General features: G+C 38.0%; 2 protein-coding genes across 4 annotated transcripts in view; one reads left to right on the top strand and one right to left on the bottom strand.

Annotated features, from left to right (window-relative positions):
• The window catches only part of camkk1a (calcium/calmodulin-dependent protein kinase kinase 1, alpha a), a 95219-nt gene extending 85920 nt beyond the window's left edge, over positions 1-9299 (top strand). The window contains exons 16-17 of one of the 2 annotated variants that reach the window (XM_055199427.2): positions 5532-5579; positions 7798-9299. In XM_055199427.2, the coding sequence (XP_055055402.2) occupies positions 5532-5579; positions 7798-7873 (124 nt within the window). In that variant the 3' untranslated portion in view covers positions 7874-9299. The remainder of the gene's footprint in view (positions 1-5531; positions 5580-7797) is intronic. The other variant, XM_055199428.2, reaches the window with a different exon arrangement.
• A 3375-nt stretch (positions 9300-12674) lies between these two features.
• p2rx1 (purinergic receptor P2X, ligand-gated ion channel, 1) overlaps positions 12675-19013 on the bottom strand; it is a 29103-nt gene continuing 22764 nt past the window's right edge. For both annotated transcript variants that reach the window (XM_055199430.2, XM_055199429.2), the window contains exons 9-13: positions 18728-18818; positions 18583-18648; positions 16775-16870; positions 13054-13092; positions 12675-12946 (exon numbers count right to left, since the gene is read on the bottom strand). In XM_055199430.2, the coding sequence (XP_055055405.2) occupies positions 12941-12946; positions 13054-13092; positions 16775-16870; positions 18583-18648; positions 18728-18818 (298 nt within the window). In that variant the 3' untranslated portion in view covers positions 12675-12940. The remainder of the gene's footprint in view (positions 12947-13053; positions 13093-16774; positions 16871-18582; positions 18649-18727; positions 18819-19013) is intronic.

Raw genomic sequence — 19013 nt, 5'->3', positions numbered from 1 at the left:
ATCTGAATTCTACAGCGGCAGCCATTTCGTTGTAAACAGATTCAACACACGCGCTCTTTGGTGACGTGGTTCATTACGTTACTGTTGATCATCTGTCCATCATCGTATAAAGCCCGCCCTGACAATTTGATTGGTTCCACCAGCTTTGGGTCTAGCATAGTAGCTCCTCAACGCAGAAACCCCAGACCGATCTTCCGATCACATTCCAAATGTGTAAATGGAAATTTCATGGTTAATTCTATGCTATACAAGTACATGAACACTGTTTTCCAAATCTTTTTTATTGTTCGTGCTGTATTTCTAATACGTTCACACCACTTTCAGTTTCTCTGGGTGACAGTCATTCTCAAAGAAGCTATTATTCGCTTGAACCACATAATATGTCTGGCCATTAAACTGACATTAAGTGTTTCCATGAAGTCATTTTTACCCCCACTCAACTATTTCTCTAACATTAAAGTGTCTCTGAACAAGAACAGCTGATTCGTCCTCTCTATAAGAATAATAGGCAGATTGTCACTGCCTGTCTGCCAAATGTCCTCGATCAATAAAAACAGTTTGATTATCTCTGTTGCGTCCTGCATAAACCTAAAGACAAATAACCTTGCAAATATATGTGCTCACTTGCTCTGTTTCAGGTTGTATTATGCTTAAGGTGTCTTACATACATGTAAGTGATTTCACATTTCAGCCAGTCAGGTTTTAAAGGTCATTGATTATCTGTTACATGTTTGTGTGGTGTGACCTCTCCCTCCTCCTAACAAGGTAAAAACCTTGAAATGAAATGGATTGATGCAGTGACTAAGCAATCCATTGACTGCTTGCTTTCTGCTGGAGGCAGACAGTTTTTTTTATTTCCCTCCATATTTTTTATGAGCCATTTGTTTCCCAGCCTGCATGTTCATCCTACCATAAAGAAACAGCGCCCCCATTTGAAAGAATATAATATCATATTTGTGACAACACCAGAGTCCCTTTAAATATGTAACTGCCAGTGGTACTTATTTACATGTCATCCATAATTCAGTGTCAGGTTGAATACAACACTTCCTGAACACTTACCGGTAACCTTTGTTATCAGATAGATAGATAGATAGATAGATAGATAGATAGATAGATAGATAGATAGATAGATAGATAGATAGATAGATAGATAGATAGATCATCTCTCTTTCTTTCTCCATCTCTCTCTCCCTCTCTTTCTTTTTCAGTCACACACCACTAAAATTACCTTTGCCTTTCAAGGCATACAGCTTTAGTAATTTGTTTTGACTCTGTTTGATACAATACAGCAACAGGCAGTAAATTGTTTCTGTTCCATCTGAGTTTTGTCATAACCAGCAGCAGTGATAACAACAAATGACAAAAGCATTTTGCTTACGGTGTGGACAAGAATTACTGAATGCTGCAAAATTGTGTTTTGCTTGGTTAGGACACAGTGTACAGCTATAAACATCACCGAAACATCATTGCCTGGGAAATTGGCACATGAAATAGGCATTTGTTGTTTTTGATGAAACTCGCCCTGAGCATCTTTAAAATCTTTACAGTTTTTAGTCACTGAATGAGCACCAGAAGTGTGGGGAACCATTTGTATTCTCATAAAGCACAGACTGTGCTTGCCTTTATAATATTTGTCGTTGTTGTTTGTCAAATACAGAGGTTAAACACTGTCCGTGCTGGACAAACGTGCGTGGCATTTGTCTCTAGATGAGATTTCTAAGGCTGTAGTGGATTGATGCTATGCAGTCAACTAGAGGTTACCGCAGTGGTGAAGCCAGAAATGTTATACTGAGTGGACCTCTGTGAAATAGGGTGGACCATAATGCCTATACTCTTAAATTACATAACATTACAATATAGTACACTCTAAATTCTGCTAGGTTGTTTTTCCACCCAATGCTGGGTAAATGTTTGGCAGAACACATGTTGGGTTAATAAAGAAAACTTTTGCTGGGTTATTTGAATGCAATGGGTTTATAGGTTTATTTATAACCCAACATGTGTTCTGTGCAATATTTACCCAGTATTGGTCTAAAAACAACCCAGCAGAATTTACAGTGCAGTGGTTAAACGGACAACATTATTACGTAGTTTGAGTCATGGATCGAATAATTTACAGATCAGCAAAAAAAGGAAATAAGGAAAATAAAATAAGATAAAGAAATATGGCAGCCGGTGACTTCTCTTCTGAGAGGTGCAGATTGAAAATATGTGTTTGGAGTGTCGTGTGTTGCTCGTCATTTCAAAATATGTGTGAACCTATGTGCATCAAGCCTCTTGTCAAAATACAAGCCTGCTGCACACGGTTGAAAGGATTTATGATAGAAGAGACGTTTGTGTTCACAAAATACTCGCAAGACACTAACTTAACACTAAACCCTGATTACACGCGAGTTAAGCGAGTATCTGTCAAACCCGAGCGTCTCTCATAAACCTTTTATGCAGGTTTTACACCAGACGCGGTAGACGCGGCAAGTGCAAGTGATTTACATGTTAAGTCAATGCAAAGACGCGATTAGGCATCCTGTGGCGCGTTCCGCGCGAATGGGCTTTGTGCCCAGCTGCACTGCTTCCTGAACTTCGGCCAGCTCCTTGTTTCTTGTCTGCCATTGTTGGACAGGCGGATTAATCCAGGTGTGCCTGACCTCAGTAGTCACAACAACAACAATAATCAGACACACCTGGATTAATCAGTTGGCCAATAATGGCAGACAGGAAACAAGGAGCTGGCTGAAGTTCAGGAAGTAGTGCAGCTGGGCATAAAGCCTATTGAGTGTGCTGCGGGAAATGCGCAAGTTGAAAAATCCGAACAACGGATTTCCGCACCACGTTAACCAATCAGGACCTTGCTGTAGTAGTGACGTGATTATAGGAAGCGAGCAGAGTGGCAGAGTCTCAGCGGAGTCGCAGAAGCCCCTCCCACAGGGTCCGAAATTAACACCCGCCAAGCGCCAAATGCGGGTAGATTTTGCGTTTGGCGACTAAATTCAAAAGGCTACCCGCCACACTGGCGGGTGATTTTCATACCAAAATATTAATGCAATATAATGTGTTTGCCAGTAACTAATCTGGGAACGAGGTGAGCTAGCCACTGAACGTCTCTACGCTCCAAGTCTCGCACTAGAGACGGTCTGTTTCAAGCTAGAACTGCAGGTAACTTGCGGTCTGCAGCTATCTGCTGCATATTAGCTATCAAAATGAATCCCCGCCCTGCCCGTCGGGCTATCTTGACTTATAGGGAGGAAAAAAATATATTTAAATGCTTATGCATTCTTGCACAGATTTGGAAGGGTAATATTGGTGTATGAAATTCAAGCATTGTGTATTTAAATTACGTTTGAGCACGCGCTCGAGTTTTACTTTCACTTTCGCGATCGCGCGAAAAGACGCAGTACAGGAAGCAATCCGTAATGATTTGTCATGGATTTGTTGGGCAAATCCTCCAACTTCGTCCTGTCAGTCATTACTATCCTCACGTAAGAAAATTAAATCTCTCGCAGCAAGCTTTAAAGTGATGTAGATTATACGGGCAGTGAAGAGAGTGACTCTCAATCGCTCTTAAAGCGACAGTAACCCCTGTTTTTCTGATCGAAAAAAGATCCAATCTCTAACTGGATGATCCAAACTGTGAGTTTTGTGACCCACTAAACCACTTTTAAATGGTGAGGATATCTGTTGTGGGGATGAGCAGGAAAGGTTGGTTTACATGGAAATCCAGTCTTTTTGTTTGTTAAAAAACAACAGCATCAAAACAACAAGAATAGCAGATTAAACATTGTGATTAGAGGCTATTGGCTTTGTATTGGCAAAATTTGGCCTGTGGTAAAACTAATTGAATAAGCCTGTGCTATGCCCACAAAGTCAAGTGGCATTTTCTTATCTGTGACTTCAGTTAATATTTTAGATTCAGAATATGATAAATAGATATTTCACTTCGGTTAGAAGAAAAATTTGTACTGATGATTGATATGTACTGAAAATTGATATGTGTTTTGATAGATGTTTTGTCTTAATATTCTACATTAAAAGTAATGTATTTCTTATGCGGGCTACCAAAAACTGAAGAGTGCCTGCCCGAAGGGCTACCAGGGATTTTGAAATTTTGCGAGCCCTGCCATGAATACAGCAAATGAAATTAATGTACTTGTGACAAAAAAGGCTGTTTATTATTCTGGCCGGTAAAAAATATGCTTGGCTGGTGGATTTTTTCATCTACCAGTCCCCGTGGCAGGTGAGCCAAAAAGTTAATTTCGGACCCTGCCCTCCCATGACGCCAATTTCTGCATGAATTTCTCGAATGACTAGAATTTCACGCGCAGCTTTCACATGCGATGAAGCAAGTTAACTCAAATGTTCAAGCGTCCAACTATGTGCGAATAGACGTGTCTGCAGCAGGCTTGTATTTTGACATCACACGTGATGCACATAAGTTTACATGACGCGCCGAACACATTTTGAAATGACAAGCCACACATATGACGGGCTAAATACATGTTGTGACGAACTTCGTGCACCCTCGAAAAAGAAGTCACCGGCCGCCACTGATTTATGCTGGGTGAACACCAAAAGATAATCAGGCTGAGTTGGGGCTGATTTCCCCCATTCCGACAATCCTAGCTATGTCCCGATTATCTTGATGGTTCTACAGATTATCTTATCAAACAGAATTTTTATGCGCACGTGAAACTATCGCATGCGCACGCGAAACTAAACTTTATTACATTTTTGCTCCATGTCCCCTTAGGGGCTTCATACAAGATTGTGGGATTTCGAGATAATTTTGCATGCATGTCTCCTGTCAAGCGCATAGAGATTTTGTGTTTGCCTGCTTTTTAAAATAGCGTCTCTGTGCGGGTGCTTATGAGTGTGTGTCTATATGAGTATTCTATGTGAACAGAAAACGGCTCACTTTAACATCTTGCGCTCAAATAGTTTAAATGGCTTAAATGTTAACATTTACAAGGTTTAGAAGTGATTATTATTAAAGATATTTATATAATTTATGCGTGATTCTTCGGCTTTTCCACAAAAATATTTTGTGTCTCTTCTGATTGGGTGGGCCAGCCGGGTATCTGAGTGGGCCAGTGCCAACCTAGCCCTTTTGTAGCCTCACCACTGGGTTAGAATACTGTATATACCATTATATAGTTGCATTATAAAGTTTACATTCAACATGCAATATCTGGAAAATACTAAAAAAAAGACGAGGAATTTTGAATTATAAGGGTTGTTTTTAATTTAGCCCTGCCATGAACAATTCTTATTTCATATGAGAATTTTTATAGAAATATGATAACCATCTGTACAATAGTAGAGGTCCGTATTTAAGTATCCATGGTATACTATAGTATGTGTATGTATATAATAAAGTATTCTTGACTATTCTTATTCTTTTACTATTCTTCACGCTCTGACTAACTAACTGAAATGTTATTTTGACATAACACTTGCATCACTTTCCTCCTAAATCCTCTGAGCTCTGACACACTGTGTATATTTCCTCCTATCTCTGTCTCTCTCTGCTGCAGGGATTCTTGGCCGTTTCGTCCCTCTTTTAGACTCCAGCCCTCGTTAAGGTAAACTTGTAGTGACGGTTGCAAATTGTCATTTGTCACTCAAGCCCTCTATCAGATTCCCTGCCCTCTACATTCCCATGGGTCAGTGAAAGTCTGAATCATATCAACCTCCATCCTGCTCTTGCGTGCCATTTCTCTTCGGCTGTAACAGAATTGGGTGACATTGTTACGAGAATCCATCCCTGTAAAACATCCATCCTGTGTCCTGGTCTTTCATTGAATCCCATTATGTGTCATGTGCTGTTGTGTCTTTAAGGACGTGTCTGCTCATTGTTCAAAATATACCTACCCATGTGCATCTCAGTTTCCTGTTATTTATGTCAGTGTGGTCAGAAATGTGCATCAGTGTTGCTGCTAGATAGTCTCTGACACCCACTGACAATTCACTGACATTTTGATGTATATTTCACACATTCTCATTGGGTGAGAGTCAGGGTGCACAGTTTTTCACTACACATACAGGATGGCACCAGGATCAACTATACATGTACCGTATTTTCCGAACTATAAGTCGGAGTATAAGTCGCACCAATCAAAAATGTGTCAGTCAGATGAAATAACATATATATAGCGGACTATCGCGGCTGTAGATGGTAATTTTGTCTCTTGCCTCATAAATGTCAATATTAATTCATACAGACTTACAAGGCGCCCCTGAGAATAAGACGCAGCACCAGCCAAAATATGAAAAAAACGCGATTTATAGTCTGGAAAATATGGTATATTCAGCTTAAGTTACGGGTCAACTACACAAAAGATACAAATACTTTACATTTTTAATTTAATGAGCGTTTAAAGACACAGAAATGGAAACAGGCAACTTTTCATAGTACTCCTAAAACTGCGTCCAATAGGGGGAAACGTAGTCGGCGATCCACTTTATTCTCCTTAAAAGCTGGGTTTTACGGCTCGACAGCTTATAAAAACTTATTTCTGGGTTCTTTGGGTTGTTAGCTGTACATATTGTCACACAGCAGCTTTTAGGCATTATTCCGTTTTTTGTTATAAGCCAGAAATGACAAGGAGGCGGCTTCTCGCAATACAAAGTCAATGGAGACGGTTGGATTGCTTTCCCCCCCGGTCGGCGTGGTTTTCAGGTTATGACGCGCTGCGCTCTGTCTCTATGGCAGTGCTGTGGTTGGATAGTGCAGATTAAGGGGTGGTCTATCCCCTTCTGACATCACAAGGGGAGCCAAATTTCAATTACCTATTTTTTACATGCTTGCAGAGAATGGTTTACATAAAAACTAAGTTACTGGGTTGATCTTTTTTTTTTTTTTACATTTTTTAGGTTGATAGAAGCACTGGGGACCCAAATATAGCACTTAAACATGGAAGAAAAAGTCAGATTTTCATGATATATACCCTTTAAATTCTTGCTTACTATGTGGCATCTTTTTCAGGTTCAGGCAAACAAGGAGGAATCTTTTTTGATTGAACATTGCTACTTTATCTTTTATATATAAAGTTAATTGACAATGTTCCTTGTTTTTCTTTGTACTTCAATATTTATGAAAAAATAAGATAATTTAAAGGTGACATAGAATGATTGAATGGAGTATTTATCCTTGTTCTGTGATGTGACATGTAGACAAAAATTTTTTTGTTTGGGTCTGTAATGCCTTAGAAGCTTCCTAAAAACCTCTCTAAGAAAGCTCTATTAGGGTGGTGGATTTTAAACAAGTGGTTTTGCACCTATTTGGCTCCCCCTACTGGCTTAACTTGCAATCTCATTACTGATTGGCTGACTTTGCTGCCACTCAAAAAATGTAGGCAATTATTTTAAAGTGGAGGGGCAGTTAGATGCCTGTGATGTCATAAGCATCAATTTTTCAGATTGGGCTGTTTTCTGGCTGACATTTCTAAAAGAGGAATTTCTATGAGACTGAGATGTTTAGCATGTTTAGCACTTTTTGTATGTTTGTGAATGTGGGTAGACTACCATTATTCAACAAAGACAAGGTAAAAATGGTTTTTCATTCTCTGTCTCCTTTAAAAAGTAATTTATTTTTCACTATTTTTTAGATTTACCAACTTTAAACAACACAACAAACTGTGGTTGGTCACTTTACATGTCAATCAGACAGTCTTTTACTGTTTAAAAGGGTCAGAATAAGCTTCAAAATGGCCAGACTTTATGCGAATAGTCGCAAACTATTCCCTGCGCTTGACTGATTTGGAAAGACAGTAATTCATAATTTTCTCTTCTTTCTCTCAGAAAAGGGAGCAGTGGAGAGGCTGGTAGAGAAGTCGAGCTGGAGGACCTGGACGAGGATGAGCCGCCCACCTCCTAAGTGACTCTGAAGCTTTCCTCATCGTCTGCACTTCTCCATTCAGACATTTCCAAGCCCTTAAGCAGATCCATGACCTAGACCTGGATTATTCGATTGAACGTCATCGTTCTTCAGTATCACATGAATCAACTTCACCATAGTAACAGTTCACTACACGATCCTGGTCTATTTTTAGTCGCTCTTCTCTTTATCTCGTTTTTTCGATCTTACCTGTGACCTTTCACTAATGCTAAATACAATACGTTGATTTTGGAAATGATCAACACCTAACCAGGCTTATTTGAAAGACGGACCTTGAAGTACCAGTGATGCTACAAGCTCATATGAACACACAGCAAGGACGAATGATGCTGATACTAACTCCACCTTATAAAGCTAAAATCACTGATGGCATTGACACAATGTGTCGCCATAATAATGTTGTACATGTGTAAAAAAAATAATAGCTGTGGAGTCTTGCCTTTTTGCACTTTGTAAATGTTCACGTGCAATTCTTAACCCAATCCATCAGAGCATAGTGAGAAATATGACCTCGTATTAATATTTTCTCAATGTATCAACAAACATGCACGTACACAAACACACACACGGTGTAGAAGTGTGATTAAAAGGGCCTTATGTGTCTACTAAACACTAATGCTAAAAAGGTCTCTTTGACAAAAATGCAATTCTATCCAGAACAGGGCTTATTCTCCATGTTTGTGAATGTCGCAGATCCCGGGTCGAGATTGCACGGGATGCAGGGCTCTTGTGTCACTGTGTTTTGTCTTTTGGAATAGATTTGGAACAGAATGTGTCATTGTTTACGAGTCTACGCATTCCAAAAGGCCTATTTGTCAGTCAGCATTGGAAAACAGGAACGCACACAGACGCGAACACGCGGCACAGCATCGAACAAGCGTTTGTTGATGTGAAAGGAGAGAGAGTCAGTTTCACTCAAAACAGACAAGCCAATTTGAGGGTAGGATCTGAATACAATGTTTAGCGCTGGAACGAAAGTGAACTGCCATTCAATGTCAACACCGTCCCTCACGGCACAGATTAACTTGGTCCACAACAGTACGCCTTGTTTACATCTGCCTGGCGAAGACATCTTTTAGAAAATAATGTGCGAGCGCTATAACAGCACATTTTATCAAATACATGAGTGCTTAAGATTTTGGTAACACTTTACAATAGGGTTTATTTGTTAACATTAATAAATGCATTCGCTAACATGAACTAGCTTATAGTTTATTAGCATTTATTAATGCCAGTACAATTGTTAAAGGGACATTTCACTTTTTTGGAAGATGTGCTCGTTTTCCAGCTCCCCTGGAGTTGAGCGTTTGATTCTTGCCGTTTTGGGGTCCATTCGGCTGATCTCTGGGTCTGGCGCTGGCACTTTTGGCATGGCTTGGCACGGTCCAGTGAATCTGATTGGACCGTTGGCATCGCGCAGAAAGGTGGCAGAAGAGTTTCGATGTTTTTCCTATTTGAAACTTGACTCTTCTGTAGTTACATTGTGTACTAAAGTAAGACCGACGGAGGGTTTGGAGTTGTGATTTTCTGGGCAGATTTGGTTAGGAACTATACTCTCAAATTTGCGTAATAATCAAGGACTTTGCTGCTGTGGCATGGCTGCGGCAGGCGTGGTGATGTTGCGCACTGCCCGAAAATAGTCCCCTGCAATTGAAAGTAACCAAGGGGACTATTTTCGGGCAATGTGTAGTATCACTGCGCCTGCTGCGGCCATGTTGCAGCAGCGGAGTCCTTGATTATTGCGCAGATTTGAGAGTATAGTTCCTAACCAAATCTGCCTAGAAAATCACAACTTTAAATTTTCCGTCGGTCTTGGTATATGATGTAACTACAGAAGAGTCGTGTTTTAAATGGGAAAAATATTGAAACTCGTTGGTTGTTTTTTGGCGCGATGCTGATGATCTAATCGGATTCAATGAATTGTGCTGAGCTATGCTGGGGGTGGTAGCGCCGGACCCGGAGATCGGCTGAATGGATTCCGGAACGGTGGAAGTCGGATGTTGAACTCTGGGGGAGCTGGAGGATGAGCGTGTTTTCAGGGAGGTGGAATGTCCCTTTAATGGTAGTTCAAATGGCTAATGTTACAACTTTTTATTTTAATAATGTATTAGTAAATGTTAATAAACTAATGTTTATAAATACAACCTTAGTGTTACCAAGATTTGTATTATATTATTTGCAAAATACGTTTATATAGTTTAAATGGATTTTACAAGAATGAAATTTGATTCATATTTAGGTCAGCATTATTTCCCTTTAAATGAATAATGTGAGTGCTTACAAGAAACCGTGTACAGATGTCACTCATTTTTTCATATATGAAGGTGAATTGACAATTTATAGTGACCCACTTTCAATACATTCTCACTAATATCCTGTACAGATGGTGGTCCAATTTTCTGACTCCCACACACAGCTCTTTCTGTCTTTCTCTCTCTCTCTCTCTCTTTCTTTTATGCACTCACTTCTTGTCGATCGCATTTTCTCCTAAAACCGAATTACACAGGAAACATTTTTTTTGTGCCAAATAAGTGGTCTTTTATGATGTGCTGGTATGATGTATTTGATTCAATGATTTTGTCTTTTAGCTTCTGTATGTGGTACTCAGGTTCTGGACATTTCTATTCTTGGAATACAGAAAGGATGGAGTAGCATTTTCTGTTTTCGGAGGCTCCAAGATCTCTGTGTTTTCAAATTCAATCATTTAATCATTCCCTGATTGTTTGTGAGTTCACTTTCGCATTCGTCCATTTGTTTGTGTGTGTGTAAAATGTACAGTACTCCTGTGAATCTTTATGTATGCTATGCACCTGTTTGTGTCTTGATGTATGGCATGTCTCTTAACCTGCTAGTTAGCTTTTACAAACCTGTCTACGGGTTTGTTTTACCTTTTGATAGACGTATGGGAAAAAAACTTTATCTCTAAAACCTCTTTAAATTGATCCTGCAGGACTTTTTGTATAAGCTAAACATATGCAGCAGTCTGTATTGCATACCTCTGTGTGAGCAATTGACTAAAGTGCTAAGGCTTTAATTCCTATAACTGGTTACAGCTCATGTGCAATAGAAAGCAGGCTTGATCGTCCATTTATAGTTTCACCAACGTGTGATGAATTTCTGAAGGAAGGATGTAGCTTCAAATTCCTCTTGGTATGAAAGCTGTTTATATATATACAAAAGTTGAGGGATGTTAAGAAACTTTACAACAGATACATCAGAATTGATTGTTGTATATAAAACACTCACGTTCCCGCACTTTGATCTGCTCGGTTATTTGTGTCAGAGTGCCTGATATTGCTAGTTATTTACTGTATAAAGATCTGCTGCATTGACCTGAATGTAACTTTTAAAAATTCTAAAAATATAAATAAATATGAGCAAAAAAAGCATGGCCCAAGAAAGCACTGAATGCAACTCTTATGTAAATATGTAACAAATCATATGAAGATGCTATTTTTTGCATGCTTTTTGTACACGGACATAATCCAAAACAAATAAAGATATCACAAGTTATGGTGACTTTCGTATTTTATTATGGTTTCCAGTGGTGTTTATGGTAAAACTGAACTGAATCCATGAACATAATCAGCTTATGAAACATATGAATACTATATGAAATGGCATTTTGTACAACAACAAAAAAAATCAACTTTGGTGACGTCTGATTTTTAACTTGTTCACGGTTTTAATAAATAATGTATAAAAAAGAAAGAGATACTAAATTGTCCTCCTATGAGTTGTACATCATAAAGTATTTGAGAAGAGCACATAGATGCAAACAAAGAATAAAATATCAGTGGTGACTCGTGACTGCTCATCTGAGGGGCGCAAATTCAAAATAAGTGTTCGGAGTGTCATGTTTGTTGCTCGTGTTTTCAAAATATGTGTTTGTTGCGTCATGTGAACCATGTGCATCACGTGTTTTGTCAAAATAAGTGCCTGCTGCACACGCGTCAAAACAGTTTATGATAAAAGAGACGCAAGACACTCCCTTAACAGTAAACTCTGATTACGCATGAGATTATGCGAGTATCTGGCAAACGCGAGCGTCTCTTTTAACATGCAGCAGGCACTTATTTTGACAAGACAAGCGATGCACATAGGATCCCTCGATGCGCAGAACACATATTTTGAAATAAGGAACCACACACATGACGGCTACATACATGTTGTGACGAACTTCGCATCGAGCGCCCACGAAAAAAATCAATGGGCCCCACTGTAAAATATCCTTAAAAAACAATTTTTACTATCAGCATTCTAGTTTTTTTTCCAAGAAACTTTCATATTAATAAAAAGACACAAATCTGCTAAAACTAACACAATTCAAAAAATCTGTCACAGCTTTTTTCTCTCAAACACTGCCTTTGGCAGGTTGGCTTATTTAAAACCCATGAATATTTCACAGAACATCCTAACTAAAGTATCATTTTAACAGCAACTTTAGTTTGAACTAATACAGGTCCATACTGTATTTGTTTATCCATGACATATATCTAAAAATTTCCCTTTCTATATAAAGTTTTGAAGGAGCCTTCACCCGAAAAATATATATATATACTGTAAAAAATTAGCTGTAATTATGCAGCTGATTGCCAGTACCTTACTGTAGAAGATAAAGACTGAAAATGTTTCATGTTCATTTAATTTTAATGTGTATATATATAAGTTACTTAATTAAGTTGTTTTAACTTCATGCTGCATTTTATTTTATTTACACCTCTTATAATATATATAATTTTATATATATTTTTCCCTTTGCATACTGTAAACAATGATGTCAAATCATCAACATATATTTTATGTTACTTTAACTTTACAAATTAAGTTAAACAATTTCAACATCAATTTCAAAATTATATTGAATTGACTTGCAAAATCAAGTTGTTTTAACTGCATTTTTTACAGTGCAGTTGAATTCATCTCGAACTTGTTCTGGAGCGTGTTATACAATATCTCCCGGTTCTTTTGCATGTGTTCCAGTATTGATGCTGTTTTTCAGTGCAGATTTAGTCAGTAGTCATGGCAGCCGCTCTCTCTCTCTCTTCACTCCTGTACACAGCAAAGACCTTGAATTACTCTGACCACAACTGAACAGAATAGTTGTTTATGCTGCAATTTGACAGGGATCAGCGGTTTAGATTATTTAAAGTTGTTACCTTTTGTTTCTCTTTTTCTGTCGCTGATAACGCGGGCTTCTGTAGATGGACAAACAGACTGCATTTATATACTGTACAGTATGTAAATGCAAAGCCACCAAGTAATACGAGAGAGATTAGTGTATACCTGTGTGTCAGTTGTGCTATGCTGTAATTGACCAATCAGAATCAACCCACATGAAAAAATACTCTAGTATACTTTCATATTTACTATAGAAAATTCCTATACAGTAGTGACTTAAACCGTACCACATTCTCAGAACATAAGGTACAAGATGCTATAAAAGTTTTCACTGGGGCTGTACTTTTCCGCACTTCAAAAAGTACACTTTTGTACCTAAAAGGTGCATGATGGTATCTCAAAGGTACATATCTGTACCAAAATGGTCCATATTTGGACCTTTTTAAAAGATACTGTCCCAGTGACAACTTTTGTAAATTTTTTCTAAGATTTCATAGTGTAAATGCATGCTGCAGTACAGTCTATAGATCTTTTTACTGTTTGTACACAATGAGGATGTGGCAACGTATGCGCGCGCATTTTGGCAACGAAAGTATGGCGAGAATCAGCAGTGAAGCAACACACAAAGTTTTTTTTAAAAGTTGACTTTAGCAACTTTTTCAACACAGCTACCGGATATCCGTGTGTACTATAGTGGAGTGGATAGAAGATGTAAGCAGATGCCCAAATATAAAGTGGCCAGATATGTACAGTCTTGTTCAAAATAATAGCAGTACAATGTGACTAACCAGAATAATCAAGGTTTTTAGTATATTTTTTATTGCTACGTGGCAAACAAGTTACCAGTAGGTTCAGTAGATTCTCAGAAAACAAACAAGACCCAGCATTCATGATATGCACGCTCTTAAGGCTGTGCAATTGGGCAATTAGTTGAAAGGGGTGTGTTCAAAAAAATAGCAGTGTCTACCTTTGACTGTACAAACTCAAAACTATTTTGTACAAACATTTTTTTTCTGGGATTTAGCAATCCTGTGAATCACTAAACTAATATTTAGTTGTATGACCACAGTTTTTTTAAAACTGCTTGACATCTGTGTGGCATGGAGTCAACCAACTTGTGGCACCTCTCAGCTGTTATTCCACTCCATGATTCTTTAACAACAATCCACAATTAATTTACATTTCTTGGTTTTACAGCATTTTTGATATCACCCCACAAGTTCTCAATTGGATTAAGGTCTGGAGATTGGGCTGGGCACTCCATAACATTAATTTTGTTGGTTTGGAACCAAGACTTTGCCCGTTTACTAGTGTGTTTTGGGTCATTGTCTTGTTGAAACAACCATTTCAAGGGCATGTCCTCTTCAGCATAGGGCAACATGACCTCTTCAAGTATTTTAACATATGCAAACTGATCCATGATCCCTGGTATGCGATAAATAGGCCCAACACCATAGTAGAAGAAACATGCCCATATCATGATGCTTGCACCTCCATGCTTCACTGTCTTCACTGTGTACTGTGGCTTGAATTCAGAGTTTGGGGGTCGTCTCACAAACTGCCTGTGGCCCTTGGACCCAAAAAGAACAATTTTACTCTCATCAGTCCACAAAATGTTCCTCCATTTCTCTTTAGGCCAGTTGATGTGTTCTTTGGCAAATTGTAACCTCTTCTGCACATGCCTTTTTTTTAACAGAGGGACTTTGCGGGGGATTCTTGAAAATAGATTAGCTTTACACAGACGTCTTCTAACTGTCACAGTACTTACAGGTAACTCCAGACTGTCTTTGATCATCCTGGAGGTGATCATTGGCTGAGCCTTTGCCATTCTGGTTATTCTTCTATCCATTTTGATGGTTGTCTTCCGTTTTCTTCCACGTCTCTCTGGTTTGCTCTCCATTTTAAGGCATTGGAGATAATTTTAGCTGAACAGCCTATCATTTTTTGCACCTCTTTATAGGTTTTCCCCTCTCCAATCAACTTTTTAATCAAAGTACGCTGTTCTTCTAAACAATGTCTTGAACGACCCATTTTCTCAGCTTTCAAATGCATGTTCAACAAGTGTTGGCTTCATCCTTAAATAGGGGCCACCTGATTCACACCTGTTTCTTCACAAAATTGATGACCTCAGTGATTGAATGCCACACTGCTATTTTTTTGAACACACCCCCCTCAACCAATTGCCCAACCGCACAGCCCCAAGAGCGTGCACACCATGAACGCTGGGTCTTGTTTGTTTTCTGAGAATCTACTGAACCTACTGGTAACTTGTTTGCCACGCAGCAACAAAAAATACACTAAAAACCTTGACCACTCTGGCTAGTCACATTGCACTGCTATTATTTTGAACAATACTGTATATACTTATATTATATTAGTGCAACCAAATGCAACAACCAGACATTTTGATGCTGGTAAAACCGTTTTGATAAACGTTCTGAGTTGCTAACACGTTAGAACCAATGGGGAATAACACCACTTCTGTTGCCAAAATGCGTGCGCAGGCTATTTGGTCATGTGGGCTGTAAAAGGGTCTATTAGTTATTGTAAACTACAGAATACTATACACTCTCATCAAAAATGGTACAAAAACTGTAACTCGAATGGTAACCTTAAAAAAGTCCTAATACTGTATGTGTAATTTTGGTACAGATATTGTATATATACATTTAGTACTAATATGCTCTCTATAGGTTCAAAGGTAGGCCTACTCTTTTTGAAAGGGTACTGCTCCAAAGAAAGCTGTGGGGTGTATACTATACCATACATTATCAAAGTGTGGTAATTACTAAAATATACTAGAATTTACTATAGTTTACTAAGTATACAGTATTTTATCATGTGGAAATTATCCCTGTAATCGCAATGGATTAGATTATCCTGAATGCACACAAGTTCATTTCTCTCTCTCTTTCTCTTTCTCTCTCTCTCTCTCTCTCTCTCTCTCTCTCTCTCTCTCTCTCTCTCTCTCTCTCTCACACATTCTCTTTTTTTGAAGTAATCAATATTTTTCTTTCTTAGAGAGATACTCAACTGGGACTCTTGCAGGTTAAGATGTGCCCTCATTTTTCGTTTCCTATAAAACAATGAGTTTGGTCGATGTGCATTGCTATGGTAACTATCACTGCAGAGATATCTATAGGAAGCTATGTTGTTTCCTGGGCTTAAATGTAGATGCCTGATAAATTGCATACTGCCCACATCCATGCAGCCCAAAAGTAAGATACTTGCAACAAATACACAAGCATGTTTTGGACTCACACACACACACACTTGTTTAATAGCGTGATTGGAATTTTATGAAACTCCCTATTAGTGCTGAAGTGAAGATGTTTCTGTGCTGACACTTAAGAAAGGCAACTTGATGTAAATGTTTGGGCATCTGCAGCTGCTCATTAAACAGTTTCTTGTGTCTAAAAATGTGTCTCTGCTGCCATCTAGTGTTTAGGAAACAAAGTACAGTATGACTTCGACAACCGAATTTTGCATGATCACTCAGAGCATTACTGTAATCATTACGAGCAATGCAACGCTATCTCACAAGCATTCGTACGTATTTTACGAGTTGGCTAATTCGTATTAATTCATTCATTTGCCTTGACCCCTGTTACGTTGGGGTTAGGTGCGGCGTATGATTTTGCACTATTAACTTCGTATGAATTGCTACGAATTAGCCAACTCGTGAGATCAGGCTGGCAATAGCCTACTCATGAAGATGACATCAATGTGCTCAAGTTGTTGATATATGTAAAAACAAACCTCTTCTAGCATTTCTGTATTCTTGAATTTCATGTTTTTGTAGAAATCTCTTTTTGGAAGTAAATGGAGAAGGAGCACATCACACACAACGGTTGCCTATAAAAAGAAATAATACATATAATTTTTAAAATCCTTTAAAAGATTGACAACATTAAAAGGATTATCTTAGCACGTTTATAGCATTGTTTAACAAGATTTTTTTAAATTATTGCACATTTTGCATACAGTATTGAATCTTGTGTGACAATCTAAGTTGCAGGAACACAGCTTGGCAGCATCACCCCAAAAATAAAAAATAAATTCCAAGTAAAAAAATTAAATAGCCAAAATAGGATCATGTGTTACTGTATGTGTCACACAGACTAATAATTGTCCAGTCATATTAAAGTGGAACTAACTTCTGTACAAGTAACTAAATACAGGATGACATACAAATGTCCCAGGCTTATGGATTCTAGCATTCTGTTTGTATATATTCATAAATAAAAATTAGATGTAGCAATCCTAGAGAATCGGTTTAAAACAGTACCTTTTCTGTTGGTGGGGTGGTACCCCCAAGGTTCCGTTTTGTACGTTTGCATGTATACTAAACATAATACAATGTTAGACCATTTTGGGTACATTACTGTACCTTAAAGGATAAGTCAATTTTCTTAAAAAAAATCCAGATAATTTACTCACCACCATGTCATCCAAAATGTTGATGTCTTTCTTTGTTCAGTCGAGAAGAAATTATGTTTTTTAGGGAAAACATTTCAGGATATTTCTTATTTTAATGGACTTTAATGGATCCCAACAGTTTTAATGCAGTTCAAAATTGCAGCTTTAAAGGACTCCAAACAATCTCAAACGAGGCATAAGGGTCTTATCTAGCAAAACGATTGTCATTTTTGACAAGAAAAATAAAATATATATGCACTTTTGAACAACAACTTCTCTTCTTCCTACGGCTGTGTGATGAGCCAGAGCGACCTCAAGTAATAGTTTAATGACGTGGAAATGTCACGAGTTACATATATTAAACGCACATTTGCGGACCATTTTAAACAAAAAACTGACATAAAGACATTAATTATTATCATTCGACATACAACAACGTCGGAACGGTACTCTCTCCACACTTGTAAACACTGGGGCGTAGTTTTGAAACGTCATCCATGACCTCTTGACGTGATGACGTAATTACGTGAGGTCGCGCTGACGCGTCGCAGGACTGGAGGAAGATGAGAGGTTGTGGTTTAAAAATGCAGTTTTTTTATTTTTCTTACCAAAAATGACAATCGTTTCGCTAGATAAGACCCTTATGCCTTGTTTGGGATCATTTAGAGTCCATTGAAACTGCAATTTTAAACTGCATTAAAACTGTTAAGTATTGGGGTCCATTAAAGTGCATTAAAATGAGAAACATCCTGGAATGTTTACCTCAAAAAACATAATTTCTTCTCGACTGAACAAAGAAAGACATCAACATTTTGGGTGACATGGTGGTGAGCAAATTATCAGATTTTTTTTAAAGAAAATTGACTAATCCTTCAAGGATCTACTCACTGTGTTGCTTTAAAGGTACAGTTAACTGTTTTATTTACCCCTAAAATGTAACTGGTACAAAATTGTTTCTTAAGCCACACAATAGGTCCTTAAGGTATAATATTGTACCGAAAAGGTAGAACATTTTATTGTGCTGTAAAAATGAACCTTATAGGGTTCCACCCCAGCGACAGAAAAGGTACAGTTTTATACCTTTAATTCTGACAGTCAATCAATGTATTGATTTCTCTTTGAAAAAGTCTGTTTTTGTTGATACTCACCACTCCAAAAATTCCTACTCCTGAGCCTATAGCTGTCAACGTTGGGATAATATCAAATTTTCCCGCCTGCAAGGTATATTGAGAATATTTGTAAACATGTAAATGTTCTTAAGAAAGTAAATGGTTGATAGGAAAATACATTTACCATTCCATAAACAACGATGTCTATCTTTAAACCAAACACCTTCATTAATGTTCTCTTCTCCTTGCCGTTTTCCAAATAATGTTTAGCATATCTGAAACAATTCATAATATGTAACAATAGTGAGTTTAGACAAAAATAATTTTTAAACATTCTTTAGTTTCTTCTGTACAGTAGGGGAGAACCGGGGCAAAAGTAACATGGGACAAAAGTAACAAAGTGATTTTCTCAAAGCCCTGATTACATTTGCATTACAAATTATGACAGCATATTCAGCACGTAACCCTTG

Source organism: Misgurnus anguillicaudatus, chromosome 22, assembly GCF_027580225.2.
Source record: "Misgurnus anguillicaudatus chromosome 22, ASM2758022v2, whole genome shotgun sequence".
NCBI lineage: Eukaryota > Metazoa > Chordata > Actinopteri > Cypriniformes > Cobitidae > Misgurnus > Misgurnus anguillicaudatus.
This window is presented reverse-complemented; position numbering and strand designations above follow the sequence as displayed.